We start from the raw sequence: 25,038 nt of genomic DNA on the forward strand, positions 1-25,038 counted from the left end.
GCTGCTTTAGGTACCAGGGTTAGTGTTTTTTATTTAGTTATTGTTAGGTATTTTGATTAGCATTATGCTCTACAGGAACCATTCCATGCCTTTACTCCAGTTTTTATACAGTACAGTGCATTAGTAGGAGTTATGTGTGATCTTTATTGGGAGAAGGGATATGGGAATTCCATGCATTGGTTGGAGGTATTAATAGATGAGCTACAGGGGATTAGCTATTGTTAGGGTGCAGGGTATGACTTTTAAAGGAGATGTTGTGATCTCTGAAATAAGGTGTGGCCAATTTGCAGAGATTACAACAGTAAGGATTAAGGCAAGCATGGATGTGATTTAGAATAGTGTCCAGAGGATGGAAAGGAAGGAGAGAGCCATTTGAAAGAAAAAGAAGAGTTGAAAGCTGAAAGCTTTAAGTCAGTGGTTTTAGGAATACTGTAGGGTCTTTTTGAGACAGCAGGCAGACCTGTAGGAATAAAAACATTATTAGTATATGTTGCAGTATCATTGCAGGCCATTGTGCACTCACACCACCATCACACATGCGTAAATGGTATTTAAAACAAACACGCAACATAGTAATCTCATACTTGAAATGTTTGTGCTAGAGATGCACCTTGCATTTCCCTCTGATGATCAGGGTGGTATGAAGGAGAACAGAGTCTGTTTTAGGGGATTTTGTTGAAGTAACACTTCTTTTGGCAGGTAGCACTGGGGCTGTGACTTATCTGGAGTACCCACAACATAGGTAAAGTGAAGTGTGAGATCCTGCATATGGCTGTCATTCATTCAGCCTTCCTGAAACAGAAATCAGACTCACAAAAGGAAAGCCCTACCTACAAACTTCCTCACCCGAGCAATAGAAACTGCAGTCCCACTCTTCACACTTCCCATTTGCCATCCTAGCAGTGCTTAGAAAGAACAAGTAATTAGGATTCCCTCCGTAACAAGAGCCTCATTGAATTTCCAAGGGAGTCCTGTCTCCATTCCTGTCCATCCCAGTGTTTGGTATCCACGCTTAAGCCATAGGAATGCAGGCAAATGCCCTGTTTCCACTTTGTCTAGAAGTGAGAACACTGGCAGAACATCTGTGTCAAAGGCCAAGAAAATGTCTGATGCTGCACTTTCCTCATTTTGTGCAATCTTTGTTTTTTTAGCTCATGTGAGGTGTGCAAAGGCATGTGTGGCGTTATTTGTGTCAAGTGGGTTCTTGTAAGGAAGATGCTGTCTAATGGTTAATATAATTTCTTTGGAATCAGGAGAGTTATAGCTTAACTATTGCAGCTCTTTGACATCCCAGTAATTTATTCCACCACTGATAACGCAACATCCAAAGTAACTCTCAAAGTCTGTACCTTTTGCAGGGTAGAAATCATAGATGGCCAGATCATAAACCCTGTGATTTGTAAAATAACAGACTTTGAAACTGCAAAAGTATGGTTCCAATGTGCAAAGTGTACTTTGGGAGTCAGAACGTTCTAAAGCAGTGGTTCTCAACCTGTTGTCCGGGGGCCCTTGGAGGTCCGCAAAGCCTCCTCAGGGGGTCTGCGGCTGCTTAGAAAATGTAATAATATTAACAGATTAGGTTCCTAGCTTTCAGTAATGACTCATGGGGGGGGGTGGTCCCCGATTCCAATAATGATTCAGTGGGGGTCCACGGGTTCCAGAACTGATAAAGTGGGGTCCACAGAAGTCAAAAGGTTGGGAACCACTGTTCTAAAGGAATTACAAAATACACTTTGCCGACAATACTGACTCACAAAGGTATGAGGGAATGTAATGGGCGTTCATCTCCTGTTTACTAGTCAGTACACAATGTATCAATGGATTCAGACAGTAGTTATGATTGCTGGGATTGTGGGAGCAGAGAGAGGTACCCAATGCCATTTCCTGAATGCCAACAATGTACTTGTACTGAATTTGAAGCAGACACTTCAACCTGATTGAGAATTACCCTTGTGTTCTGATTTTGGAGGAAGGAAGTCAATCATTTTAGTGCTTTGCCTGAGACACCTGCAATAACTTTCAGCCTTTTCACATACTGGAATGATCTTTTGCATCAAATACGGCTCAATGGTTATCCATCACCACCGCTGATGCCTTTTCTGCCTCTAACAATAAATGCCCTTTAACACACAGTAACACTGTTTTCGTTCCACTAGTCTACAGTGATGTAGATTTTATTGACAGACAGTAGGGCACATTTCATTTTCTACATTACTTTTCAACTGCAGGAACACTGCAGTCAAAAAGTGCACATTTCATTCCAGCCTATGATTTGGCATATCTATAGAATTCAATTATGTTTTTTTCAAAGGCGGAGAGATTCAAGTTTGTTCTAAAGTGTTCAGAAACTTCCAATGGGCCAACTATATATTAATAACACTGTTTCAAGTATGGGGCGTCCAGATCTGCTTTCTCAGTCACAAACCTAGAGTAGATCAGGACCTGCTCACAACTCATGGGTTTGCATTTTCTCAGCACTGAAATTCGGCAAGGTAGTAATCAATTGATGAAATTGAGCCCTCTTCTCAGAGAATCATCCAACCTGTTTTTTTGCTCAAGGTGTTCCGCAGACTTCCTCTAATGAATATTTGCAGGGAGCCTAGATCAAATGTTGACGATATTTTGTCTCACGGTAACCACAAACTCTTTTCTACTAGGGCATAAATAAACAAAACTAAAGGCCTGATTTAGAGTTTGACAGACCTGTTACTCCGTCACAAATGTGACAGATATCCCATTCACTATATTACGAACTCCTTCGGCTATAATGGGATCGAAATACCACGGACTGGTTATTTGTCATGTTTGTGACGGAGTAACCCCCTCCGACAAACTCTAAATCAGGCCCTAAGTGTCATGCATTATATTGAAAGAGCTCCCAACTTCTTCAAGGAAGCCGAATACTTTGGTAGATTAACTCACTTCCTGAATACAAATAAATTATGCTTTTTGCACCTTTATAGCCTTCCAGCTTCTCCTACCAAGCATAACCTCAAATGATACTTTGATTTCTGATTTTGTTTAACTGCATGTCTCAAAGTCAATTACAGCTTATAAATCTCTGGAGTGAATATACTTTGAGTTGGTTTTAACTTTTGAAGTTGACCTACTTTCAAGAAGCAAATTGTGAGTGAGTGTTGAGTGTTATGTCCCCCAAAATGTTTCTTATATATTGAACAGTATATTGTATTCATTAACATCCAACTTTTTTTATTCTTTCTGTTATATATGTTCATATACAATTTTTACAGACTACAGAAACTTAGTAATTAGCATCTTGCATAATCAGAGCTTATTTTGTCTTTTCTTTCGGCAGACTCCAAAAGTTACACAGCTCGAGGCACAGCACCCATGTTCAGTATGTTAATTGATCATCCCTTTTCAAATGATTCTTTGAAATGATTCCCTTTTCTGGGGATTGACCACAATATTTGGAATACTTCAACAGATACCAAACCTTTTAGTTGAGTACCAAAATGATTACCTGTGATCAAGAATGATGTTATTGGATGATTCCCAACCTCTCCAATTTTGAAAATCAGCCAATACTCGTCTTGACGCTTTATTGCTGGCTTGCCTCTGGGAGCCTATTTTGGGGCTTCATCTTTTTTGTAGAACAGGACAGGCTTTGGGATCTAATCCCTAGCCTACAACTATCATATGGGACAGGGTCAGCCACCTAGCAATGACCTTTATTAAGCCCAGGCATCTAGCGACCTGGGGAAACCCAGGAGAATCCACGGTGATGTGACTTGGATTAATATCAGCAACTTTCCTTGTCAAGAATGTCCTTTAAAACTGAAAACGTCAGTGAAAACACATTACCATCACATGTATTTGCTTCTAAAATCAAAAACCCATGTGGGATGGTTTTAATGTTTATCCCCTGGTCGCCGGGACTCAGTAATCCCTACCAACCCAAAACACATTGGAAAGCTAGAGGGTAAATGGAATCCAGGGTGGTGTGGCAGGCATGGTTCCCGCCACTTTCTTACCCTGATTCCCTTGAAAAGTCAATTGCTGGGTAAAACACAGTTTTGTTCCACTCATGCGAAGAGAATCTCATGAGTAAACAGAAAATGGTAAAACATCTACCATCCAGTGTTCCAAACCTTCTCCCAATAAAAACAGTCACCACATGTGTGGGAGGGCCTACTGTAATGTACAGGAATTGGTCAAAACAACTTGCTTGATTTACAAGAGATGATGTCAAAAACACACGTGGGGCAGCTGGAAAGTCTGAGCACGTGACCGACCAGCACCCAAGGAATCCAGTCAATATCAGACATTTTTGGAAAATAGAGACTTGGGTGAATCCAGGGGAATGTGACTTGCATGCATCCCACTACTTTTTATAACCTAGAATCCCCTAATTATATCAAACATTTAGTAAAAGACACAAGGTTTCCTCACATTTATGTGACAGAAAACTATTGAATGTGAGACAAATCAATCTATCAGTTCAGACTTGTAAAGCGCTGCTTATCACCAGTGAGCGTATCCAGGTGCAAAGTCCAACATTCGCACACTTCCTCAGATAAAAAGAGTAACCCACATATCTGATACTAGGGGAAGGCCTTGAAGGCTTTCCTGAAGACTGGCTGCATAGATATGTCTTTTACATCCATAGCGCCTCTTAAGTAACGCTTTGTATGTAGAGCTCACATTCAAATTGCACAAGTGATTAAAGCCAAGGATCCAGTTAACATTAGCTGCATTGTCAGGTGTCCATATTCCGAGTTCCACCCCCAAGAGAGTGGGAAAAGAGGTGTCAATTTCCACCTGGTTCTTTTGTGGAGCATCAGGCACAAATAAATTGGTCTTGTTGCTCTTTTTTCCCACCTTCCAAGGCAGAATAATTAGTTCAGGTTCTCACTCTGATCTTAAGAGGAGTGCCACGTAGTATGAGGAAATACACAGAGAGAAGCATACAAGGGAAAGAACTGAAAAGCACATGCATTCTCATAAGATGCATAAACAAAATGAGAAAAGTACTTCCCTGAAAGTGAGCAGTGAAAAGATAGAAGTCAGCCAATCAGAGATGGTAAATAGGTCATTCTCCACCGGAGAGAAAAACACAAGATTGAAAAGCTGGAACAAAGAAGAAGTAAGCAAATGAGAGAGAGAATAAAGCCAACCAATGGTAAGCAAAGCGTGGGCTGTAAGCTCCTGTATGTTTTCGGTAAGCCCACAATAGGTGTTTTACAACCAGGCTACACCGACTGACAGATTTGTCCACCACCATTATATCTCCAACTGACAAGCTAGGCTTCCATTGCTGGCACTCATTTTACCTTTAAGTAATTGAGGCTTTTCGTAGCCAGGTGAACGTTTTAGTTAACTGCATGCCTTCACCATAATGAGTCATAATTCACTGAAACAGTTCTGGCTCTTACCTGCACCACATTTTTGGTGTTAAATGCAGCACGCATCATTCGGACCCAGCTTCTGTCCACTTTGGCAAAACGCCTTGCTTCCCGAGGTAGCTCCTAATTCCAAAAAGAGACTTATTTACTGATATTAAAGTCACAAAAACAGATGAAACAGCCCACAACATGAAAACATCTCAAAGGGTGTCTGAGGCGTTCTCCTAAATTGTGGGATCCAGAAAAAGGCATATTTAGAGAGAAGTAGTTTCATTCTTTTAACACTAAATCGTTAATCACGAAGACACTGTTCAATTAAAATCCCCTGCAGTTAACACTTATTTCAGCTAGGTGCTTTTTTGGTGTAAACTTTGCTGGGCTTATAAGAAATTTTGAATTCCAGCTATTCATTTGTTTTAGAGTTCAGTGTATTTTTATACAAATGTCAATGTGTCACAAGAAGCTATGAAATCACCAAATTAGAAATGGGGGACTGCAAAAAGAAAGAACCTAGATGCAAGTGTTCTCAAACTAAGCACTCAGGTCTTGGAACAGTATCCCAGCACAATGTAGTCTTGCCCCATCACACTGTCAGTTCAGGAAGAAGGAAGATCCGAAGAAACATCGTTTCACATAATAACACCAAGAAATTACCATCTTATTCACTTAGCCCTACATTAGATTTACCCTTCTAGCACTTCATGCACAAAAAGTACCCGGTCTCAGGCCCTGCTGGGCCTGCATGAGGCTGTCAATCCCTCCATGTAGACCAGTGTTATGCCTTATCACCTCCGTTCCCACCCCCACTAGTATGATGAACTACAAGCTTGAAGGATAAAACGCCACTAATGCCTTAATCAATGGGAACGGTAGATGTCTGGGTAATGTGCCCATATCTATATAAAGTTGAGGACATCTTTCAGCATGCTTAAATTATTGTTTTTGCAGCTTCCTGGTCAGTGCTTTAAGACAGAGCATAGTGGGCCTATTTCTTTTAGTTCTCACTGAAATGCATGACGAAGTGATCACATGATTATCACGTGTTTGTGAGAAGAGTTAAGAAAAATGGTATGAAAGTAACTTGCATAAAGGGACTATTTATTTGGTTTCAAAAGAGATCTTACCATAAGGATGGCAATAGTGGGTATCACCAATGAACAAGTTATTTCAATCAATCAATCAATCATAGGATTTATAAAGCGCACTACGTAACCGTGAGGGTATCAAGGTCCTGGGGGGGGGGATGGGAGGAGCTGTTGTTACTGGCCGAAGAGCCAGGTCTTGAGGAGTCTTCTGAAGGTGAGTAGGTCTTGAGTCTGTCGCAGGGCGGTGGGGAGGGTGTTCCAGGTTTTGGCGGCGAGGTATGAGAAGGATCTGCCGCCGGAGGTCTTTTGGTAACGCTCCTTCTGATGGATACATTATCTAACTGCAAGTTACTCTCCTCAGAATACTCCCCAAGTGCCATATGGGATCCAGTAAACCTTTCCATAGCAGTGCTCCTGATTGCCACAAAGTGGCTTTGTGCAGGTCGGTGCTGACTCCATACCACCCCCAGAACTGATGTAGTGGAGCCGCATGTAAATGCCACCCCTACACATTATGTCAGTTTTTTCTCTTTTCCCTTTCCACACCCTAGCCAGTGAGCATGAACAATTGTTCGTAACCGTGTGCTGAGTATTTACAAACTTACAGCCTTTTTAGATATTAAAAAGAGGCCACTTCATAAAGCGAGGAAGCGGTATGGCAGTGAGGAATCTGTGGTTAAATAGAGAATCCACTAGTAACAGTGTTACTGAACGTAAGTATCTTAGAATAGATATGAAAGCAGTACCCCTCCCCAGGTGAAGGGTCTGTGTAGTGGGCTCAGTCCAAAACGTCTTGCAGGACCAAGCGGGTAAAATGTCCCTCTCATCGTACCTGACTATCAAGGCTTTAAAACTTCTTGAACTTATGAAACTGACGCTGCATCACAGTCTGACAAATTTCAAAGTCTGGCACTCCACATGCCAACGCACTGGTAGGAGCCTTAGCCCTGGTGGAATGGAACCTGAGACTTTCCAGATGCTGTTTCGTAGCCAGTGTATAGCACCTTCACATGGTCCTCTGTTGCACAGTCCTCAATTTATTTGCTCCAGAGGACTGCACAAAAAGCTGATTGTCCACTTGATGGTTCTAGGTACAATCAATTTAAAGCCCTTTTCGGGACCAGTCAATGGAGCTACTGAGGGATGAGGGAAGCAAAGAACCCTGGCAAAGTAATGGACTGGCCAAGGTGGAAGGGGGTCACAACTTTTGATAAGAATGCCTTTTGAGTCCTGAACAACAACTTGTCTGGAAAAGGTGGTATAGGGCAGTGGTACTAAAACTTCACTCATGTAATAAACTGACATAAATGCAGCGAGTAAGATAATCTTTAAGGTCAAGTGATGCAACAATCAGCTATGTATCAGCTCAAGGAACGTACACATGATAGATATCAAGACCAAGTCCAGGTCTCACTGTAGCATAAAAAACATCTTTGGAGAGAACATGTACCAAATATTTAATAACTCTCATCAGAACAGGTGATTTGAACAAAGACAGTTGATCCAACAAATGTAGAAAGGCTAAAAGGGCCAACAAATACCATTTAATAGTGTTGACTCCAAGGCGTTGCTGGGCTAAAGATAAAAGGACTCCCAACAGCTTTGCTTGTATTGGTCAGTCTTGTGAACACAACACCTGGCCATAAATTTGTCCCATCATTGGGCATAAATGGATTTCATGGGATGCAGCAAGGATGACATCCAATACTGCATGCAGCAGATCAAATGAAGTCAGAGGCCACAGCCTAACCTCTATTCATGTAGGTGGAGACTGCACAGATTCGGGTGGAGGATCCTACCCTGTTGCTGACATTGGAGGTCCGCTCCAAGTGGCAGTCGGATTGGAGGACAGATGCTCATGACCAGAAGGTCTGGGTGCCATGCTCTTCTGGTCCAATCCAGAACAACCAGGATGACTTGGGCCCAGTCATTCCTGATGTTTTTCAGAAATCATGGCAAAAGAGGGAAGGAGTACAGGGGTACCATATTCCAATCCAGCCGTGTGTTCTTACGGAAACTCTAATGTGCAAACTTTAAATATTGCGAGTTCTCAACTGTAGCAAATATATCTAGCCAAGGTTCTTCCCACTGTTGGAAAGGCCCTGTGCAACTTTGGAATGTAGTACCACATGGTGGTGGTGTTGTCTGTGAGAACCTGTACCAGTCTCCTCTTGATGGGCAGCAGGAAAGTTTTCAGGTCAAGAGGAATGATTCACAACTTGAGCAGCCTAATGTGGAACCAGTCCTCCGCTCGAGACCTGCGTTTCCTGATCTCCACCTCCTCCAGATGACCTCCATAGCCCAACAGGGATGCATCCATCACCACTGGCTGTTCTGCATGGGGAAGACAGAGAGGCCTGACACTGAACCAATTGTGTTTTAGGAGCCACTATAGCAGATTTCAAGGTGTCAGAATTCCTTGATTCTAAGCACATTGGAACTTCAAATTTTATTGCAGAGCATGCATACATGGGCCATCTGGCATAGCTGATTGGGACTAAGCAGGAGGCCAGGATGCCAAGAAGCCTCAGAGCTGCTCTCACCATGATCCAGGACTGAACCTAAAACATCGGATCATATCCCCAATGTCCTGGACTCATTGTGGAGGAGGGAAAGTCCTTAACTCCACTGTTTCCAGGATCATGCCAATGAATGGAAGTCTCTCTGAGGGAGTAAGGTGAAACTTTGGCTCATTTACAGTGAACCTCAATGATGTCAAGATATTCACTGTCATCCAGAGGTGGTCTATGACTGACTGTGGCAAGCCTGCTTTCAACAGCCAGACACCGATGCACAGAAATACTGGTATCCTGACCACTGAAGAAGGCCAGCGACCACTGCCTTCACAAACACCTGAGGGGTGCTGGTGAGGTCAATGTGGAACACCACAACTGAAAATGCTCCTGGCCTACTTTGGACCACAGATAACATCTGTGGGACTGCAGGACAGGTATATGAAAATATGCCTCAGAACGAGGAAACTGTAAGAGTAACAACTCCCTCCAATTTGGGTCTGAAATCTCTTGATAGCAACTTCAGAGCGCAGCAATACACCCCCAGTTACAGAATAGGCAAATTTCATTTGAAATTTGCTCGGGTGCAGGAGGGATAGTTGGTGGGGCAGAAAGAAAAGTCATGGCATAGGAATTCTGAATGATCTGTAAGACCTATCTGTCGGATGTGATGGGTCGCCAACGTGGGAAAAAATGTTGAACCCTGCCCCCCAGTTGGGCATGCACCACTAAGAGAAAACTAAAGTGGCTTGGCGGTTGTTGAAGAGGAAGAAGAACTGCAATACCAATGCCCCTTGATGGCCTGCATGTTGCATGTCAGACCCAAGTCCATATACTCAAAAGGACTGGGATATCTGCTGCATCACGGGTTGGGAAGGCTGACTACATGCCAGTCCTCTAAATTAAATGTTTGGCAGGGTTCAACAGCCCCAAGCAGCGTGCCATAGTTATCCTGTTCTTTAACCATTCCAACGCAGAGTCTGCCTTCTCACCCAAAAAAACGGGACCCATCAAAAGGCATATCCACGGAGGAAACCTCTTCAATGCCGGAAAAACGTGTGGAAAGCATCTACGCAAAGTAACAAAGGACAACACTAGTACTTATTGCCCTCCCCAGAAAGTTTTTAGTATACAGATTTGAACCGATAAGATGTTTGGCTGTGTCGTGCCCAACATGAATCATCTGGGCTAAAGAGATATTAAGGTCTTCTGAAAGCACCAGCAAGGTTTTGTTGGCCATGTCTCATGTCTGTAGAGGCCCAGAAAACAAACAGCAGTGCTAAACTGGCAATAGAAAACATACTCTTGCCAAAGCATCAATCCTCTTGGATTTCCTATCCAGAGGAGTGGCAGGAAAGGAGTTTGGGTACACTTCACTGGTAGAGGGCTGTCCACTAAGAGAATCTGGAGTGGAGTGTTTGGTGAGGAGATCTTGGCCACAAGGTGTCAGACTGTGAAGTCTGCCACCTGCGTTTTCACAGGACAGGCAAAGACAAGATTGAAAAAAATGAGGCCAACAAGGTATCAATCAGGGCATTGTTATAAAGGAAGCAAGGGCTCCGACGTTGTTGGTGGGGGCTGCAAAATCTCCTTCAGAACAATTGTTTTGATCTCAACTTAAAGTAGCTGAAATTCCAGTACCTCAGCTGCTCTCTGGACCATCACCGCAAATGAGGCACTTTCTTCTGCTGGTGACCCAAGTGGTGAGTCAGGCTCTGTCTCAGGTGAGGTGTAAAGCCCACTGTCATTTGTAAATCAATGAATAAAGCATCATCACTATAAAGAGGGCGGAGCAAGCCATCCCCATCAGCATCATCATCATCATTACCAACATCTTGGGGTGTCCCCTATTCTGGTACATGATCAGAACTAAAGAGATAATGGAGCTTTTACTGGCAAGTGGTACATGTCAGAGGCACTGGAGTTAGAGTGAGGTTGCATGACGACTGATAATGCTTTTGTTAATTCGTAGCACGACATTGCTTGCACTCGAGCTAAAGTCAGTTAATTGTCTGACATAGGCATCAGCACTTGGATATCTTCCAGTATTAATGGTGTCAGCACCGGTGTCAGGGAAGCGTGGACTGTTGTGGATCTTGGGGCAAAAGTATAAGTCCGTATCACATCACGGTTGGCCTAGTAATGAGTCATAAGGGGATAGTACAGAGGATGGACCCACCAGCTGCAACCCATCTGGAGGTCCCTGTGGTTCTATGTGTTCTGAAGGAACACCAGAGGGACCCGAAAGCACATATATATGTAGCATAGTCTCCTTGAAGGCCTCGATCTGCTGTGGGGATGACGAAGCCATGGGAAATATGGGGCGCACTGGGCCAGCACAACAACTAGTTTTGTGGCCAGAGACTTCGAAGGGGTACGAGTGACATTGTGATGACCTTGCACCTCCTCTTTTGCCTCAGAGTGGTGGTATGGGGTCGAACCAAACTTCAATTTCTTATGCTTGCACTCTGACGTCAACATACCATTCTATTTGGAGTGTGAAGTTCAGTGGTCACAGGTACAGCCTTAGGTCCAGGACTAAGTCCAGGGCCACAACATGGAGAGGAACCTCTGGGAAGGCCACAAGTTCTTGCATACAGCAACATACAGCTCTGTCTCCTGTCTCAGATCCCCCTTGGGCCACAAATGTAAGTCCCACTTATCGCACGAGTTACAGTTGTGGCCCAAGCCGAGACACCAAAGACACCTTGTGTGGATCCATTTCAGACAATTGCTTCCTGCAGTCGTGGTATGGCTTGAGACCTGTCAGTTTGGGTGTGGGCATCGTTCTCCAGCACTGGAGAAGTCAGATGTACTTTAAAAGTTGTAAAAAAAACTGACAAAGTTGGATGTAGAGCTCCTATCTATGTAGGAACGTGGGGAAAGAAAGAACTAACATCAGTGTCCAGGAGTGGAGCTTTTATGCAGCCCCAATCCGTCACTTGCATGGCAATGTGGATTAAGCGCAATCTCACAACAACACCAAGCAGCATGCAGAGCACTGCTATGGATACGTTTTCCAGATTCCGACTGGTGATTGGGGAATATTCAAATTGAGGAATCTGGGATTAAAAGCATCCATACGAAATGCACATATGGACCATAAATCTATATATTTAGAGAGAAAGAGGTAACTGGTAATAATAACATATGCATAACATTGTGATAAAACATATGACAATATGCAAAAGTGTCACACCTCAGAGATTGGGGGCCACAGGTCAGAAACCATATAGGCTTGACACAATAGGAAATAACAGTGTGACACAACAAGAGTGTATGTGAATCTGTGTGCAGGCCTTTTCTAAGCGTCCTAGTATAATGGTGACGCTACCTGGCATGTTGGCATGTTGGCAGATATAGTTGATATACTGTGCGCACTCCATTGTAGAATGTTGGCCTTCCCTGGCATAATTATGATTCTCTCTGACATACAGTGAGCTTGGTTGGCATACTGTGGGCATCACTGGCAAAATGATGGCCATTTCTGCATAACAGGTGCCTTCTCATGCATATTGGTGAGAATTTCTCGCATTGTGGTACCAGATGTAACTGTGACTTCTCTTACCATATATTGAGCCGATCCGGGATATCGTGGCCATATCTGGAATAGTAATGTCTAGTGTCACAGTGGTGGCCATACCTGTATAACTATATCCACCTCTGCATACTGTGGACATTCCTTGATTTATAGACTTCGTCATGATAACCATCCCCAACATTATGCACAATCTGGGTGTAGGCAAAAGGGAATTTACCAATAGCCTGGTAAGTCTTTGCCAGGAAGGACTGATTGTCCATCTCAATATGGCCATATTTTCAGGGAAGATATTGGGGGTGAAGTGAGGGGTCATGGGACACCTGTTGTTTTATTGGTTGCCCAAAAGACCTATTGGAAATATTGTCGCTGACTGGGGGCCAAGAAAAAAACATAATAGGAGTAACCGAAATCTCACAAACACATGCTCACGGACACAAAGCCAATTATGCATGCATATATAGACATGCTGAAAGACATGAATAAATTCATATACATGTGGGCACATGTTTTCTGATGGGCACTCCTGACCTTTTGTGCTAATCTCTAACATCGGGTACCAATCCGTGGCTCTTGATGGACATCTTGGACATCTGGTGGCCATGGCTCACATATGATGGTCATCCCTGGAATGTGATAGTTATGCTTTGGCACAAGGCAAAATATATCTAATCAAGGCACTCGTGCGCAGCAGCACTTGACAAATTATTTTTTTAAAGAGCTAGAGAGAAGTATGCATTTTCAGAAACTGAAAAAATTGTTTGAGAAAACGTAAGTGCACTTCCAAATTATATTTAACACCTATCTGAGATAATACACGTAGAATCGTGGGCACTTTATTTCCTTATGTCTAAAGTTATACCAATATTTTCTGACATGGGGGGCATTACAGTATCTGTACAGCTTTCTGGCCTTGTGCAGTCTGAAACCTATGTATATAAACAAGTCCCATTTAAGAGATATGCCTGCTGCCTGAACCTGTAATGTCTTGGTACCCTGATCAGTAGCTATATCTTCTGAAAGATCTATCTAACCTGAAGGATGCCCAGGGAGTCGATGGGCTAATATTTTGAGATTTTGTGTGTTCTATCTTGCCCGTGCTAAGTAAATTAAACATTAAGGACCAGATGTACGAAAGGATTTTACCCATTCTGTGTCTATGGGAAAAAGCTTTCGTACATCTGGCCCTAAATCACTGAGATTATACTTGTTAAAGGCAAGATGGGAAAATCAAATGAAACTGAAGGTTCAAGTGAATAAATATAATTGGCAGGCAATGTCAAATAACCTAGCCAGATTATGTGAGTCACTTGTAAAAATGATGTGCTTTTTAACCAGTAATTTAGGGAAATTATGCTAATAAATTCACAATATTTACCCAGTATTTCAACCTTTCCAAGAAGGATCAGGCTTACATGACACTCCATGAAATACCTGAAACATTTGATGAGTGCCCTTTTCAACATGCCTGTAAAACCCGCGCCTTTTTCGATAGTCTGTTTGGAAAATTATGCTAAAGCATTAACTGTTTTGTTGCTGTTAAATAGATAACCCTAAAGAACAGATCACCGAATAGCCCTACATGCAATCAGACTCATGTGCATTGCTCACTTGGTCAGTTTAAGACGTAGCAGCTATTACACCCATGAAAAGTTAGTCCCCTTTACAGATTCTGAAAATCCTGAAATAAAGAGGCCTTTCCTAAAAGCTTCTAAATACTGGCAATGTACATTACAATTGAATACGGATACAGAGAAAATAGGAATATAGCAGAATATAGATAAAAGTTAGATAACTGTTGTAACGCCTCACCTTGGTGATTGTGGCGTGACTGAAGATTTCTTCCAGATGTTGCCAAAGTTCTTGCACGTCTATCCACAACTCCAAAACATCCCCCACTCGCTTTAACTTCTCGGCCCATGATGTAGCTTCCTCTCTTAATGGGTCAATTTCCTTTGAAGTTAGCATGTGAGCCAGAAGAACCTGGGCGTCTTCCAGCTCTTCCAGCAAAAGAAGCGAATCTTCTTTCACCAAAAATATTTCTCCTCGATTCTTGTAGACCTCGAAATTCAGCACCTTGAACACAAATGACATAACACTGTGACGGTATCTGTTCACAATGCACGGGTCAAAGTGAAACCTTATCTTATGAATATCGTGTATTGTTATTTTCAGACAAATGTATACACCAGAGAGATAGACACGTAGCACAGAAGTGGTGGAGCATTTAAAATGACATACAAGTAGCATTGGAAAGATGGAGCTGTGCAACATAGTGGATGGATGGTTTTAAACTTGGCTTCTTGGGTGTGTCAGAAACGTCAGCCATTTTAAAATAATTACCCCGTCTAAATTTGAAGAGATGCGTTTGAGATATGACAGTGATCATTTTTAGGGTTGAGGCTGCGATACCATAGCTTACGAGACACTTATGTTGTTTACTATTTGTTGGCTTGCCTGGCACTCTTCTTTACAGCCTCGTAATTCGTCACTTCAGGACTGGCATCATTTCCATTCCTCTCTGAGGAGCAGGGACCAAGCACTGATTGATTCAATGTAATCAGTGCCCATCCACTGCTCCTGATGTGACTGAGGTACTATTTTGTTATTTTTACCTTTTAGTGCCATGCAAACAGAGGGAGTGTGACAAGCAAAAATGTGCCCAGCAAGACAAACAACATTGCAAAGTTTTATTATCAATAGTTAACTTTCTGTTATTTTGCCAAGTCTTCTTTTCTCACTTTGCCCTCATGTTTTTTGTTTTATTTTTGGTGGTGGGCACTGTTCTCAAATGATGATGATTATCATGTTCTAAAAATTGCAAAGCAACATTATTTCTTTGTTATGTGCAATTTCTGAAACTATGTTTTAACACATAATTGTGCAGTACACTCCAATACAAAACAATCTGCCCCACTCCCATTTAAAACAATGTGCCCCGTTCAATCCAAAACAATCTGCCCCACTCAACTCCAAAACAAGCTGCCCACTCCAATCCAAAACAATCTACTCCACTCCAAACCAAAACAATCAGCCCCAACCAACCCAAAACAATCAGTTCCAATCAAATTCAAAATAATCTGCCCCACTCCAATCCAAAACAATTTGCCCCTCTCTGATTTATCCCATTCCAATCCAAAAGAAATCTGCCCCACTCCAATCCAAAACAATCTGCACCACTCCAAAAGAAACTGTCCCACTCCAATCCAAAACAATCTGCCACACTCCAATCCAAAACAGTCTTCCCCACGCATATCTGCCCCTCTCCAATCTAAAACAATATGCCCCAATTTAAAACAGTTTTCCCCACTCCAAACCAATCTGCCCCACTCCAATCCAAATCAATCTACCCCACGGCATTTCAAAACGATATACCCCACTCCTAAGCAATCAGTCCCACTCCAATCCAAAACAATCTGCACCACTCCAACCCAAAATAATATGCCCCACTTCAATCCAACACTATCTGCCCCACTCCAATCCAAAACAACAAGCCCCACTCCAATCCAAAACAATCTGACCTCCTCTAATCCAAAACAATCTGCCCCACTCCAGTCCAAATCAATCGGTCCGACTCCAGCATGCTCCAATTCAACCAAAAAAAACAATTGGCCCCACTCCAATCCAAAACAATCTGCCCCACTCCAATATACCCCACTCCAATCCCAAACAATCTGCCCCACTGAAAACTACCCCACTCCAATCTGTTCCACTCCTGTCCAAAACAATCTTGTCTCACTTCAATCAAAAACAATCCACCCCACTTCGATCTGCCCCACTCAAATCCAACGCAATCCACCCCACATCTATCCGCCTCACTCCAATCCACCCCAACAATAGCTCAATCCAGCCACTCAAATCCATTCTACCCCACTCCAATCCAATCCAACCCAGTCCACCCCATTCCAAGTCCAGTCCAATCCACACACTCTGCACCAACAGATCCAATGCAATTCTCCTTTTATTTAAAACATATTTTATTGATTTTCCAGAAATTACAACAATCCCCAACTAGGAGGGAAAAACAGGTAGGACACAATACATACTGCTATTGTTAATCATCCTTAGTTATACATTATTAACAGTCGACCTCCATCTTCCCCGCCTCCCAACCCTCTGTGAAGGATCATGTTTTTTTACCAGCTCATGGCTTACGGGGGGTTGCAGGACAGGTGTTCACGAGTGGGTGTGTGTGGGAGTACTATTGTGGGATCTTTGGTTCAAATTCCTTAGGCCATCAACTAGTACTCCCATGCCCTAGCGTTGTCTATTTTACCAATGCCCCGATGGGCCTCTCTCATCAACAATGACCCCTCGCAGTGCGACCATTTTTCCATTTCACGTATGTCCATGCTATCAGCTGTGGGCCCCTCGGGTCTTTCCAGTGATGTGTAAGCTCCGGTTTCGCCAGTAGTGAGGCTAGGTCTTGAAATTTACTAGTGATTCTGTTTTTAGTTGTGTGAAGAAACCAGTGGAGAAGGCAATGGCCAGGAGTTGTGGGAACTTTCTTCTCTGTCAGCCTTGCCAGTGTTGTGGTGTCACCCTCCCAATATATTGTAAGAAAGGGGCACGCCCAAAACATGTGGAGAGAATTGGCATTCACCTCTCCACATCCAGTACAAGCAGCATCAGAGAATCCCAAAAATTTATATTTCTCGGGGGTGAGATAGGCCCTATGTAGTATATAGAACCCTATCAATTTAAAACAAGCGTTCCTAGATATATTGGGTATGCGCTCCAAGATAGTTTCCCATGCCCTCTCTGTTATAGGAGTCCCCAAGTCCTCTTCCCAGCGAGCCCTCAACGTTTCCAGCGGTCCCATGGAGTCCGCTTATATTGCTCTTTACAGACATACTATGGCCTTGAATGTACCAGCAGATGTTGCAATATAGCTGCAACAATGCTGCGCTGTAGGTTCGCGCCCGCCTGTTTTCCAACAGCGGTGGATAGTTGTGGTTATCGATGTATGTAGTACGAGAGAAGTATGCATTTTCAGAAACTGACAAAATTGTTTGAGAAAACGTTCAGAACGTTTACTGAACGGTTGCTGCAGGGTAGCAAAAGCCACCCTGCGACGACTGCTTCCCCATATAAAGGACCCTATTATGGTGCCTAACAACATAAAAAAAGGACTGTGGGACCCAGAGGGGAAGTGTTCCGAACAAGTATAGGAACCAGGGGAGCACCACCATCCTCAGCAGTGCTATGCGCCCAAGCATCGTGAGCGGCAGGGTTTTCCAGAAATCTATGTGAGTCTTTAGCTTTCTCACAGCTAGCTCCAGGCTTCCCTCAAAGATCTCTGTGTAGTGTGATAAATCCTTACCCCAGGTAGTTTAGGCATCTAGGTTCCCAAAGCAATCCTTTTAATATCACAGGAGGTTGTGTTTCGGGCTTAGTAGGGAAGAAACACAACTTTTGCCAATTAACTCTCAGTTAAAACATATCACAAAAATCCCGTAACATTGCTTTCGCCCAAGTCAGGTCATTGTGGGTATCGCCTAGGAATTATAGGAGGTCATCTGCATATAGAGCTATCTTTTGCAGCACCACACCCATCTGGATTTCTCTGTAATGATTACCCCTTCGGGCCATGCTTGCCACCGGTTTCATCCCTGTAGCAAAGAGAAGGGGCGAGAGGGGGCATACCTACCGTGTTCCCCTCTCCACTGCGTAACTCTCCAATATGGTGTGTCCCATGCAGACACGGGCCGTTGGGAAGCATCCCGAACAATGAGTCCTGAACCACAAAGTCATGGAAAACAAAAGCGAAACAACGCTTTCGTTTTCCACGACTTCCTTGTTGTGGAAGGAACACATTCCTCCATATTCAATTGGCAATGAATATTTTATATCTTGTTGCTAAGGAGTGTATACCCCGGACATTCCAGGAGATCATTTTATACTTTGCTTCAGGTGCCATGTCGATGAGTAAGTCAGCTTGAGGTCCTTCCCTGTCCTCATCGCTAGTATGTCTAATAATGATGGCTAACTCAGAGGTGCTGTAATAACCAGTGCTCTAAATCCCCCAGTGAACAAAAATTCCCAAATCCCATTCTCACGGATAAGAAGCAAAACCTCTCCCATCCAAACTTAGACATAACAAAGTTATTTAAAACTCTCTTGTAGGGAGACTCGGTGTAGTGGTACCCGCGGCCAGACGTGTAGGCACCCATCCGACCTTCGATGTAGTTGGAATGTGAAGTGCGGTGGTAGGGTAGGACAGGCTATGCATTGTTCTGAATATTATTCTTTAAGAATTGACACTTCGTGTCAAGCACCCTTCTCTCCTGCTTGCAGGCCCCCAATAATAGTGGATTTGCCTTACAATAACTCATCTCCTGTCCTAGAAGTTACTACTGGCAGGATGTCAATTGAGTTTACTGAGCCTGGGGATCCAGGGTCCGAGTCGGATTCTTCCAATGCAATCCTCCTTAATCCATTTCACTCCAGTCCACCTTAATCCACTCCACCGTAATCCACCACACTCCCATCCACCATAATCCATCCCACTCAAATCGAGTCCACCCCACTCCAGTCCACCCCACCCCACTCCAATCCCCCACCCAGTCCAATCCACCTCAATCTTGTCCACCTCACCCAAATCCAGTGTACTCAACCCTTGTCTAACGCACCCCAATCCAATCCAATCAACTCCAATCCACCCCACTCAATCCAATCCACCTCTCCCCAATCCAGTCCACCCCACTGCAATCCAATCCTGTCCAATCCACCTCACCCCATGCCAATCCATTCCACCATACTCCATTCCACCCCTCTGCAATGCAACCAACACCACTCAATCCATTTCACACCACTCCAATCCACCCCACCCACTCCAATCACCTCACCCACTCCAACCCATCCCCATTCTAGTCCACCTGACCCCATCCAATCCCCCACCAATGCATCCCACCCCACTCCAATCCTGTCCACTCTATCCAGTCCACCCCATCCAGTGGATCCCACTTCAATCCACCCCACTCCAATCCAGTTCAATCCAGTCCACTCCAATCCACCTCACTCTACTCCAATCCACCCCACACCAGTCCACCCCACCCAGTCCAATCCATCCAGCCCACCCCACTTCAAACCAATCCACCCCACTCAAGACAAATCGACCCCACTCCGGTCCAGTTTACCCCACTGTAGTGCAACCCACCCCACTGTAGTTCAATCTAGTTCAATCCAGTCCAGTCCAGTCCAATCCCCTTCCAGTCAAAACCACCCCACTCCACTCCACCCCACTCTAATCCAGTCCACCCACCCCAATCCTATCACTCTAATCCAGTGGTTCCCAAACTGTGTGCCGCGGTACCCCGGTGCGCCATTAGAAGTTGCCAGGGGCGCCACGTGCATTTTGGAAACATGACAGGAACAATTTAAAAGATTTATGTGCAGTTTATAAATTATCTCTTAGGACGAGGTAAACAGTGTTTTGCGGCGAGTAACTAATTTGGCATTTCATGTGGGGGAATTACACAATCAGAGCCTTCGCTTCTAAGGCGTTGCAAGGAGTGCAGCAATTGCGAAGACAGCAGTGTGATCAGGCCATGCTCATTGAAGTGCGCACATCCAACAGTGCGCACATCCGACGTGTTTCCCTGAAGTTCCTTGTTGAATTTAGGAAAATCAGGTAAGTATTATTATAATAATTAGGAGAATCTAGAGTGAGAGATAGGGCACGACAGGACCGGAGATTTCAGGAATGCTCAGAAAATTCTCCTAACCAGCACCGGTGTGGTAATTAAATGGGGCTCCTCTTATCCTGCACTTCATCTAGGCGGCTTTGATAACAGTGTTTACAGAGTCTTATAAACGACAGAATTATTTACAATGATCCAGTTTCTGCTTCACAAATCCATTCCTCTGGGAGCCCCCGTCCGAAAAACAGGAAAATAGTTTAGTTGGAATGAACCGAGTTAATTTGCTAGGAGAAGTCAGGGTCAAGTTGCGTGCACTCCACGGCCTTGCAGGGGAGATTTATGATGCACCATTGATGTTAAAGAAAATTCTTAAGTTTTGTAGCATGTCGCTAAATACAATCACATTTACATATTTACATTTTTATTACTGAATGGTTTGCGCCCAAAAAAGAGACAGTAGTATGAACTTTTATGTAACGGGGCTATTTTTACTGATTTTAAGTATAACTACTGGAGCACATGATCTGTTTCCATGCCTCTGCATTTATTTTGTTGAACTACAAAAAACAGAAATGAGTTATTTCAGTGTCGGCCAATCTGGTTGGTCATGACGCCCTTTTCTCATTATAAAGCACACCTTTCCTTTTTTCCCCATTTGTGTTTAAAAAATGCTATTTAAATTGTCCAAAATAAATTATAGGCCGACAGTCCTCCCTTACTTGCATGCTCAAATCAGATTACTTACTGAGTCTTGCTGCCAAGGAAAGGCAATTTTCGTTGGGAGGCCAGAAAAACGGCTATGGGAGGTACAGACCGAGTGGAACTTGGAAAGCACAGTTTTCAAAAGCTGAAGGCTTTGAAATAATTTAGAAACTGCAGAGTGTGAGTGTGAACGACAGTGCTTAATTTGTAAATAAAAATGTGCTGGTGCCCAAAGCCCTCCTCTTAAACATGAGGCTGCTGCAATTAAATGTGGGGAAATGGAATACTGAGGCAGTGTAATCCTGAAGCCATCTCAAGCCTCTTCAATGATTTTAAAGCCACTCCCTGCCCCTTCAGCTCACTCTTGCAGCTTTCTGTTTTCTCCCATTGTGACATTATTTTGTTTTTCTCTTTTCCTCAGTCTTTCCCATATGTGTCTTATGTGTCTTTTGCTCGCAGTAAATGCTTGAGGCAGAAAAATAAGTGGCGGCCCTCAAAAATAAGTGCTGGTGCTGTGCACCGGAAACAAGCACAAATTAAGCACTGATGAATGATCAAGTACTGTTGCTAATTCATGGAAACATTTTTGGCCCTTAATATTGTATTGTTTCTGACTTAACTGAATTGAAAAAAATTCTTAAAGTAAACAATTTATATTTTTATTTTGTTACCAATACCTTCATCGTCTTCATCCCAATTATTTGGAGGGAGAAAAATTGAAGTTCTCCCGAGGCTGGGCTTACATCGCCTACCCGAATAAAAGTGACATAATGGGGAGCCGCGGGCAATGGCCAATAAAGGTGAAGGGAGCCGCGGGTCGAAAAAGTTTGGGAATCACTGCTCTAATCCAATCCACCCACCCCACACCAATCTAATTCAACCCATTCCAACCCACCCCACCCCAATCCACCTCATGCCATTTCAATCCACATCAATTAAATCCAATCCACCTTATCCAGCCCACCCACTTCAATCCATCCACTGTGACCCAATAAATGCCACTGACTCTACTCCAATACAATACAATCCACTCCACTACCTCAGTCAACTCCAACCCGTTCCATCCTAATCCACCCCACGCCACTAAACACCACTCCACTCTACGACACTGCAGTTTATTACACTCTCTGCCACTGAACTCTACTTCCCTCTACGACACTCTGCTTCCCCTCCACCAACAAATCCACTCCACAACACTCTAATACACTCCAAGTCATCAACTTTTAGCCATGCCAAACAGCAGCTACACTGGTGTTCAAAATGGCCAAAACACATTGCCTGAGCCAATAGCTCTTGTGTAGGTGAGACCAATTGGCTTTGCCAATGCTTCTTAGAAACTGTTATGTATTTCCCTGAAGACTACAAATCTTCAACTTCCATTGTAACTTTTCTTTCTAACATTTCTTCCATGAGGCTTTCAACAAGGCTTATCTTGTGGTGTGTGTTGAGAGGTAATCTCAGTGCAGGTACACAGCACATTTCCACCTGGTAAGTACATCTGATTTACTACATGATCCCCATCCACTAGAAAGGAGCTGCAATGGTCTGTAGTTAATATGGACTTCCATGATCCCCTATGGGGGAAGCCATATCTTACATGAATAAAGAAAAGGTGGGCTGCAACAATAGTTAGACCTTACTTTCAGACTTCTCCTGGACTGGACAGGATCTTGTTCAGTTGGATACAAGATGTTAGTTTGCACGCAACCGCTAAACGCCACACCTCACTCCTTATCCTACTGGATTAACCCTGCAAACAATCCATTCTTTCATTCAAAACAGATAAGTCTGCGATGTGGTTAGCAACCTCAGGGCATCTTCAGTTGACATGGGTTGTTTGCTTTATCATTGCTTTGAATGCTGTGGTACACAAACCCAACAGTATGCTACTGAATATGTTTCCCCATATGCAACACATTTGTCAGATAGAAGCTGTCAGACACACTGGTACATCTTCTTAATGATATTTAAATTAAGTATTTTCACAAACAAAGCTACTCAACTAATTCTCCACCAATGTTTAATTGATCTTTAACAAGGACATTTTGTGGTCATTACTCTGCATACATGCAACACTGAGTTGCAAAATAACAGCACCATCATCTGTCGTCTGTCTCAATGATTCTTCAATTAGTGAGCAGTCATATTAATCTTGCCAGAGCAACAGCACACAATAATCATAGGACTTACAGTAATCTTGGGTAACAAAGAGTAATTAAACAACTGACAAACACAAGGCAGCAAGAGGGTAAAGTAAACGGTAAAAGCACATGGGGGGTCACCAGGCGAAAACTGCCATGCGGCCGCCAATGCGGCCGCACTCACGCGGCCCCCATTCCGACATTCCCGCTGGGCCAGCGGGAATGAGGCCGCAACACAGGAGCTGGCTCCTAATGGAGCCGGCGGTGTTGCGGCCGTGCGACGGGTGCAGTTGCAGCCGTCGCGCTTTTCACTGTCTGCTATGCAGACAGTGAAAACCTGGCTGGGGCCCTGTTAGGGGGCCCCTGCACTGCCCATGCCAGTGGCATGGGCAGTGCAGGGGCCCCCAGGACACCCCTTACCGCCAGCCTCTTCCTGGCGGTGCCAACCGCCAGAAACAGGCTGGCGGTAAGGGGGTCATAATCCCCAGGGCAGCCCTTCAAAGGTGCAGCTATGGTTGGTTCTGATTGTCCCTGTCCCTATCTCCCTCTTAGAGCATGAACCAAGAGCATTACATATTGGACATGATTTGGTTGTTATAATGCTTTGAAGACATGCATTATTGGGGGGGGTGGCAAACAACATGGCCAACTGGACGCATCTCTGAAAAGCTCCTGCCCTCGACCACCTAATCCTACATGATCCTGGCTTTCTCTATGCCGTAAAAGCCCAGCATATTGTAATCCTCTCTTCCCGATTTACACCTGACACACATTGTGCAGAAAACAGAAAGGAAAACTTGTGCCTTACAGCGAGAGGTAAACGCGGCCTCATACGGCCTCTCGGAAGTGGTGAGACCTTACTAAAGGCAGAGATCCACAACCATAGAACAAACTTCTCAGGAACAGCGGTGGCGAGGATGCACCGGCCCTCCCTCACACGTGCACTATGAAGATGAGATGCAAGGAGAACAATGAGTGAGAGCGAACAAATCTCTGCACATTAATACTACCTGGCCGCAGGAGTAGAAAGGGTCCTCGGCGGCCCATTGGAGGGCCTGTTTTCTCAACTGTGGCAGTAGGCTGACCGTGGCGCGGACCCACACTGAGTGGCAGTGTGCTAGGGAAGACTGGTTGTGATAGGCGTCCTGGCCTGAAGCGGTGAGCGCTGCAGTATGGCACCTTCTTCCGCCTACCAACTGTCAGCGGCGCAGTGTCTGACAAACACAGCCGTGCTGATGGTGGAGACTCTCCTCGGCCACTGGGCAGGACTGTGTGGTGCCAAGGGAGCCTTAATGCCAGAGCTTTCATACAACAGTCTGCTCTGGACTTCATGCAGCTGGGGATTTGCAACGAGAAGTGCTGTTTGGGTCAGGCGCCAAATCAGATGCGGCACCACTGAAGATGAGTGAGAACCCTCACCAGAGGTAGGAAGTGGTGAGTGTGGCCCTAGATACATTTAGGTCACTGGAGCAGCAGGGGCTAGAAAGTGGAGCGCAGTGCTGCTGAGATATGCACGTGGGTGCTATAGCGGGCATTACCGGAGATACAAGAGCATCAATAAATCAGGGCCAGATTACATATGCCGAGAACTTCCCGGAGAAGTTCTCCCCTGAGCAGGGAAGACAAGGAATACATGGCTCTTTTTAAGATAGTCCGAAAGAGCGTGGTGGGTGATGGAGAAATGGGGTACAGCTTTTCACCCCACAGCTAAGAACACTATACAAATGAATATTCATAACCTGACAGGACCAAATCAGATTGTGCTTTAAGAATGTCGACGGAGAGTCACTGAGATCTGAGGACTGCGCTCCTGGGTTGAAAGCCTTGCTGTACCAATCCAAACCAATAAAGGCAGAGAAAGAGTGCACTCAGTACCCACCTTCTCAGTAGCCTGTATATACCAACTACCTACCTGCTGACCCCATACGGAGGAAGGCGATACTATTAGAACAGCATGGGTAAAGACAAGGCCCAAGAGCAAGCAGCGAGCAACACCATCACACAATATGTGAGGCCCGTCAGGTTACTCACAGATTTACTCAGCAGGGAA

At 44.2% G+C, this 25,038-nt stretch overlaps 1 protein-coding gene across 1 annotated transcript in view; it reads right to left on the minus strand.

Annotated features, from left to right (window-relative positions):
- LOC138296482 (uncharacterized) overlaps positions 1-25,038 on the minus strand; it is a 1,064,486-nt gene that overhangs the window by 586,019 nt on the left and 453,429 nt on the right. Inside the window, exons 36-37 of the mRNA XM_069235627.1 lie at positions 14,315-14,578; positions 5,397-5,489 (exon numbers count right to left, since the gene is read on the minus strand). Of these exons, the coding sequence (XP_069091728.1) occupies positions 5,397-5,489; positions 14,315-14,578 (357 nt within the window). The remainder of the gene's footprint in view (positions 1-5,396; positions 5,490-14,314; positions 14,579-25,038) is intronic.

Source organism: Pleurodeles waltl, chromosome 5, assembly GCF_031143425.1.
Source record: "Pleurodeles waltl isolate 20211129_DDA chromosome 5, aPleWal1.hap1.20221129, whole genome shotgun sequence".
Classification (NCBI taxonomy): domain Eukaryota; kingdom Metazoa; phylum Chordata; class Amphibia; order Caudata; family Salamandridae; genus Pleurodeles; species Pleurodeles waltl.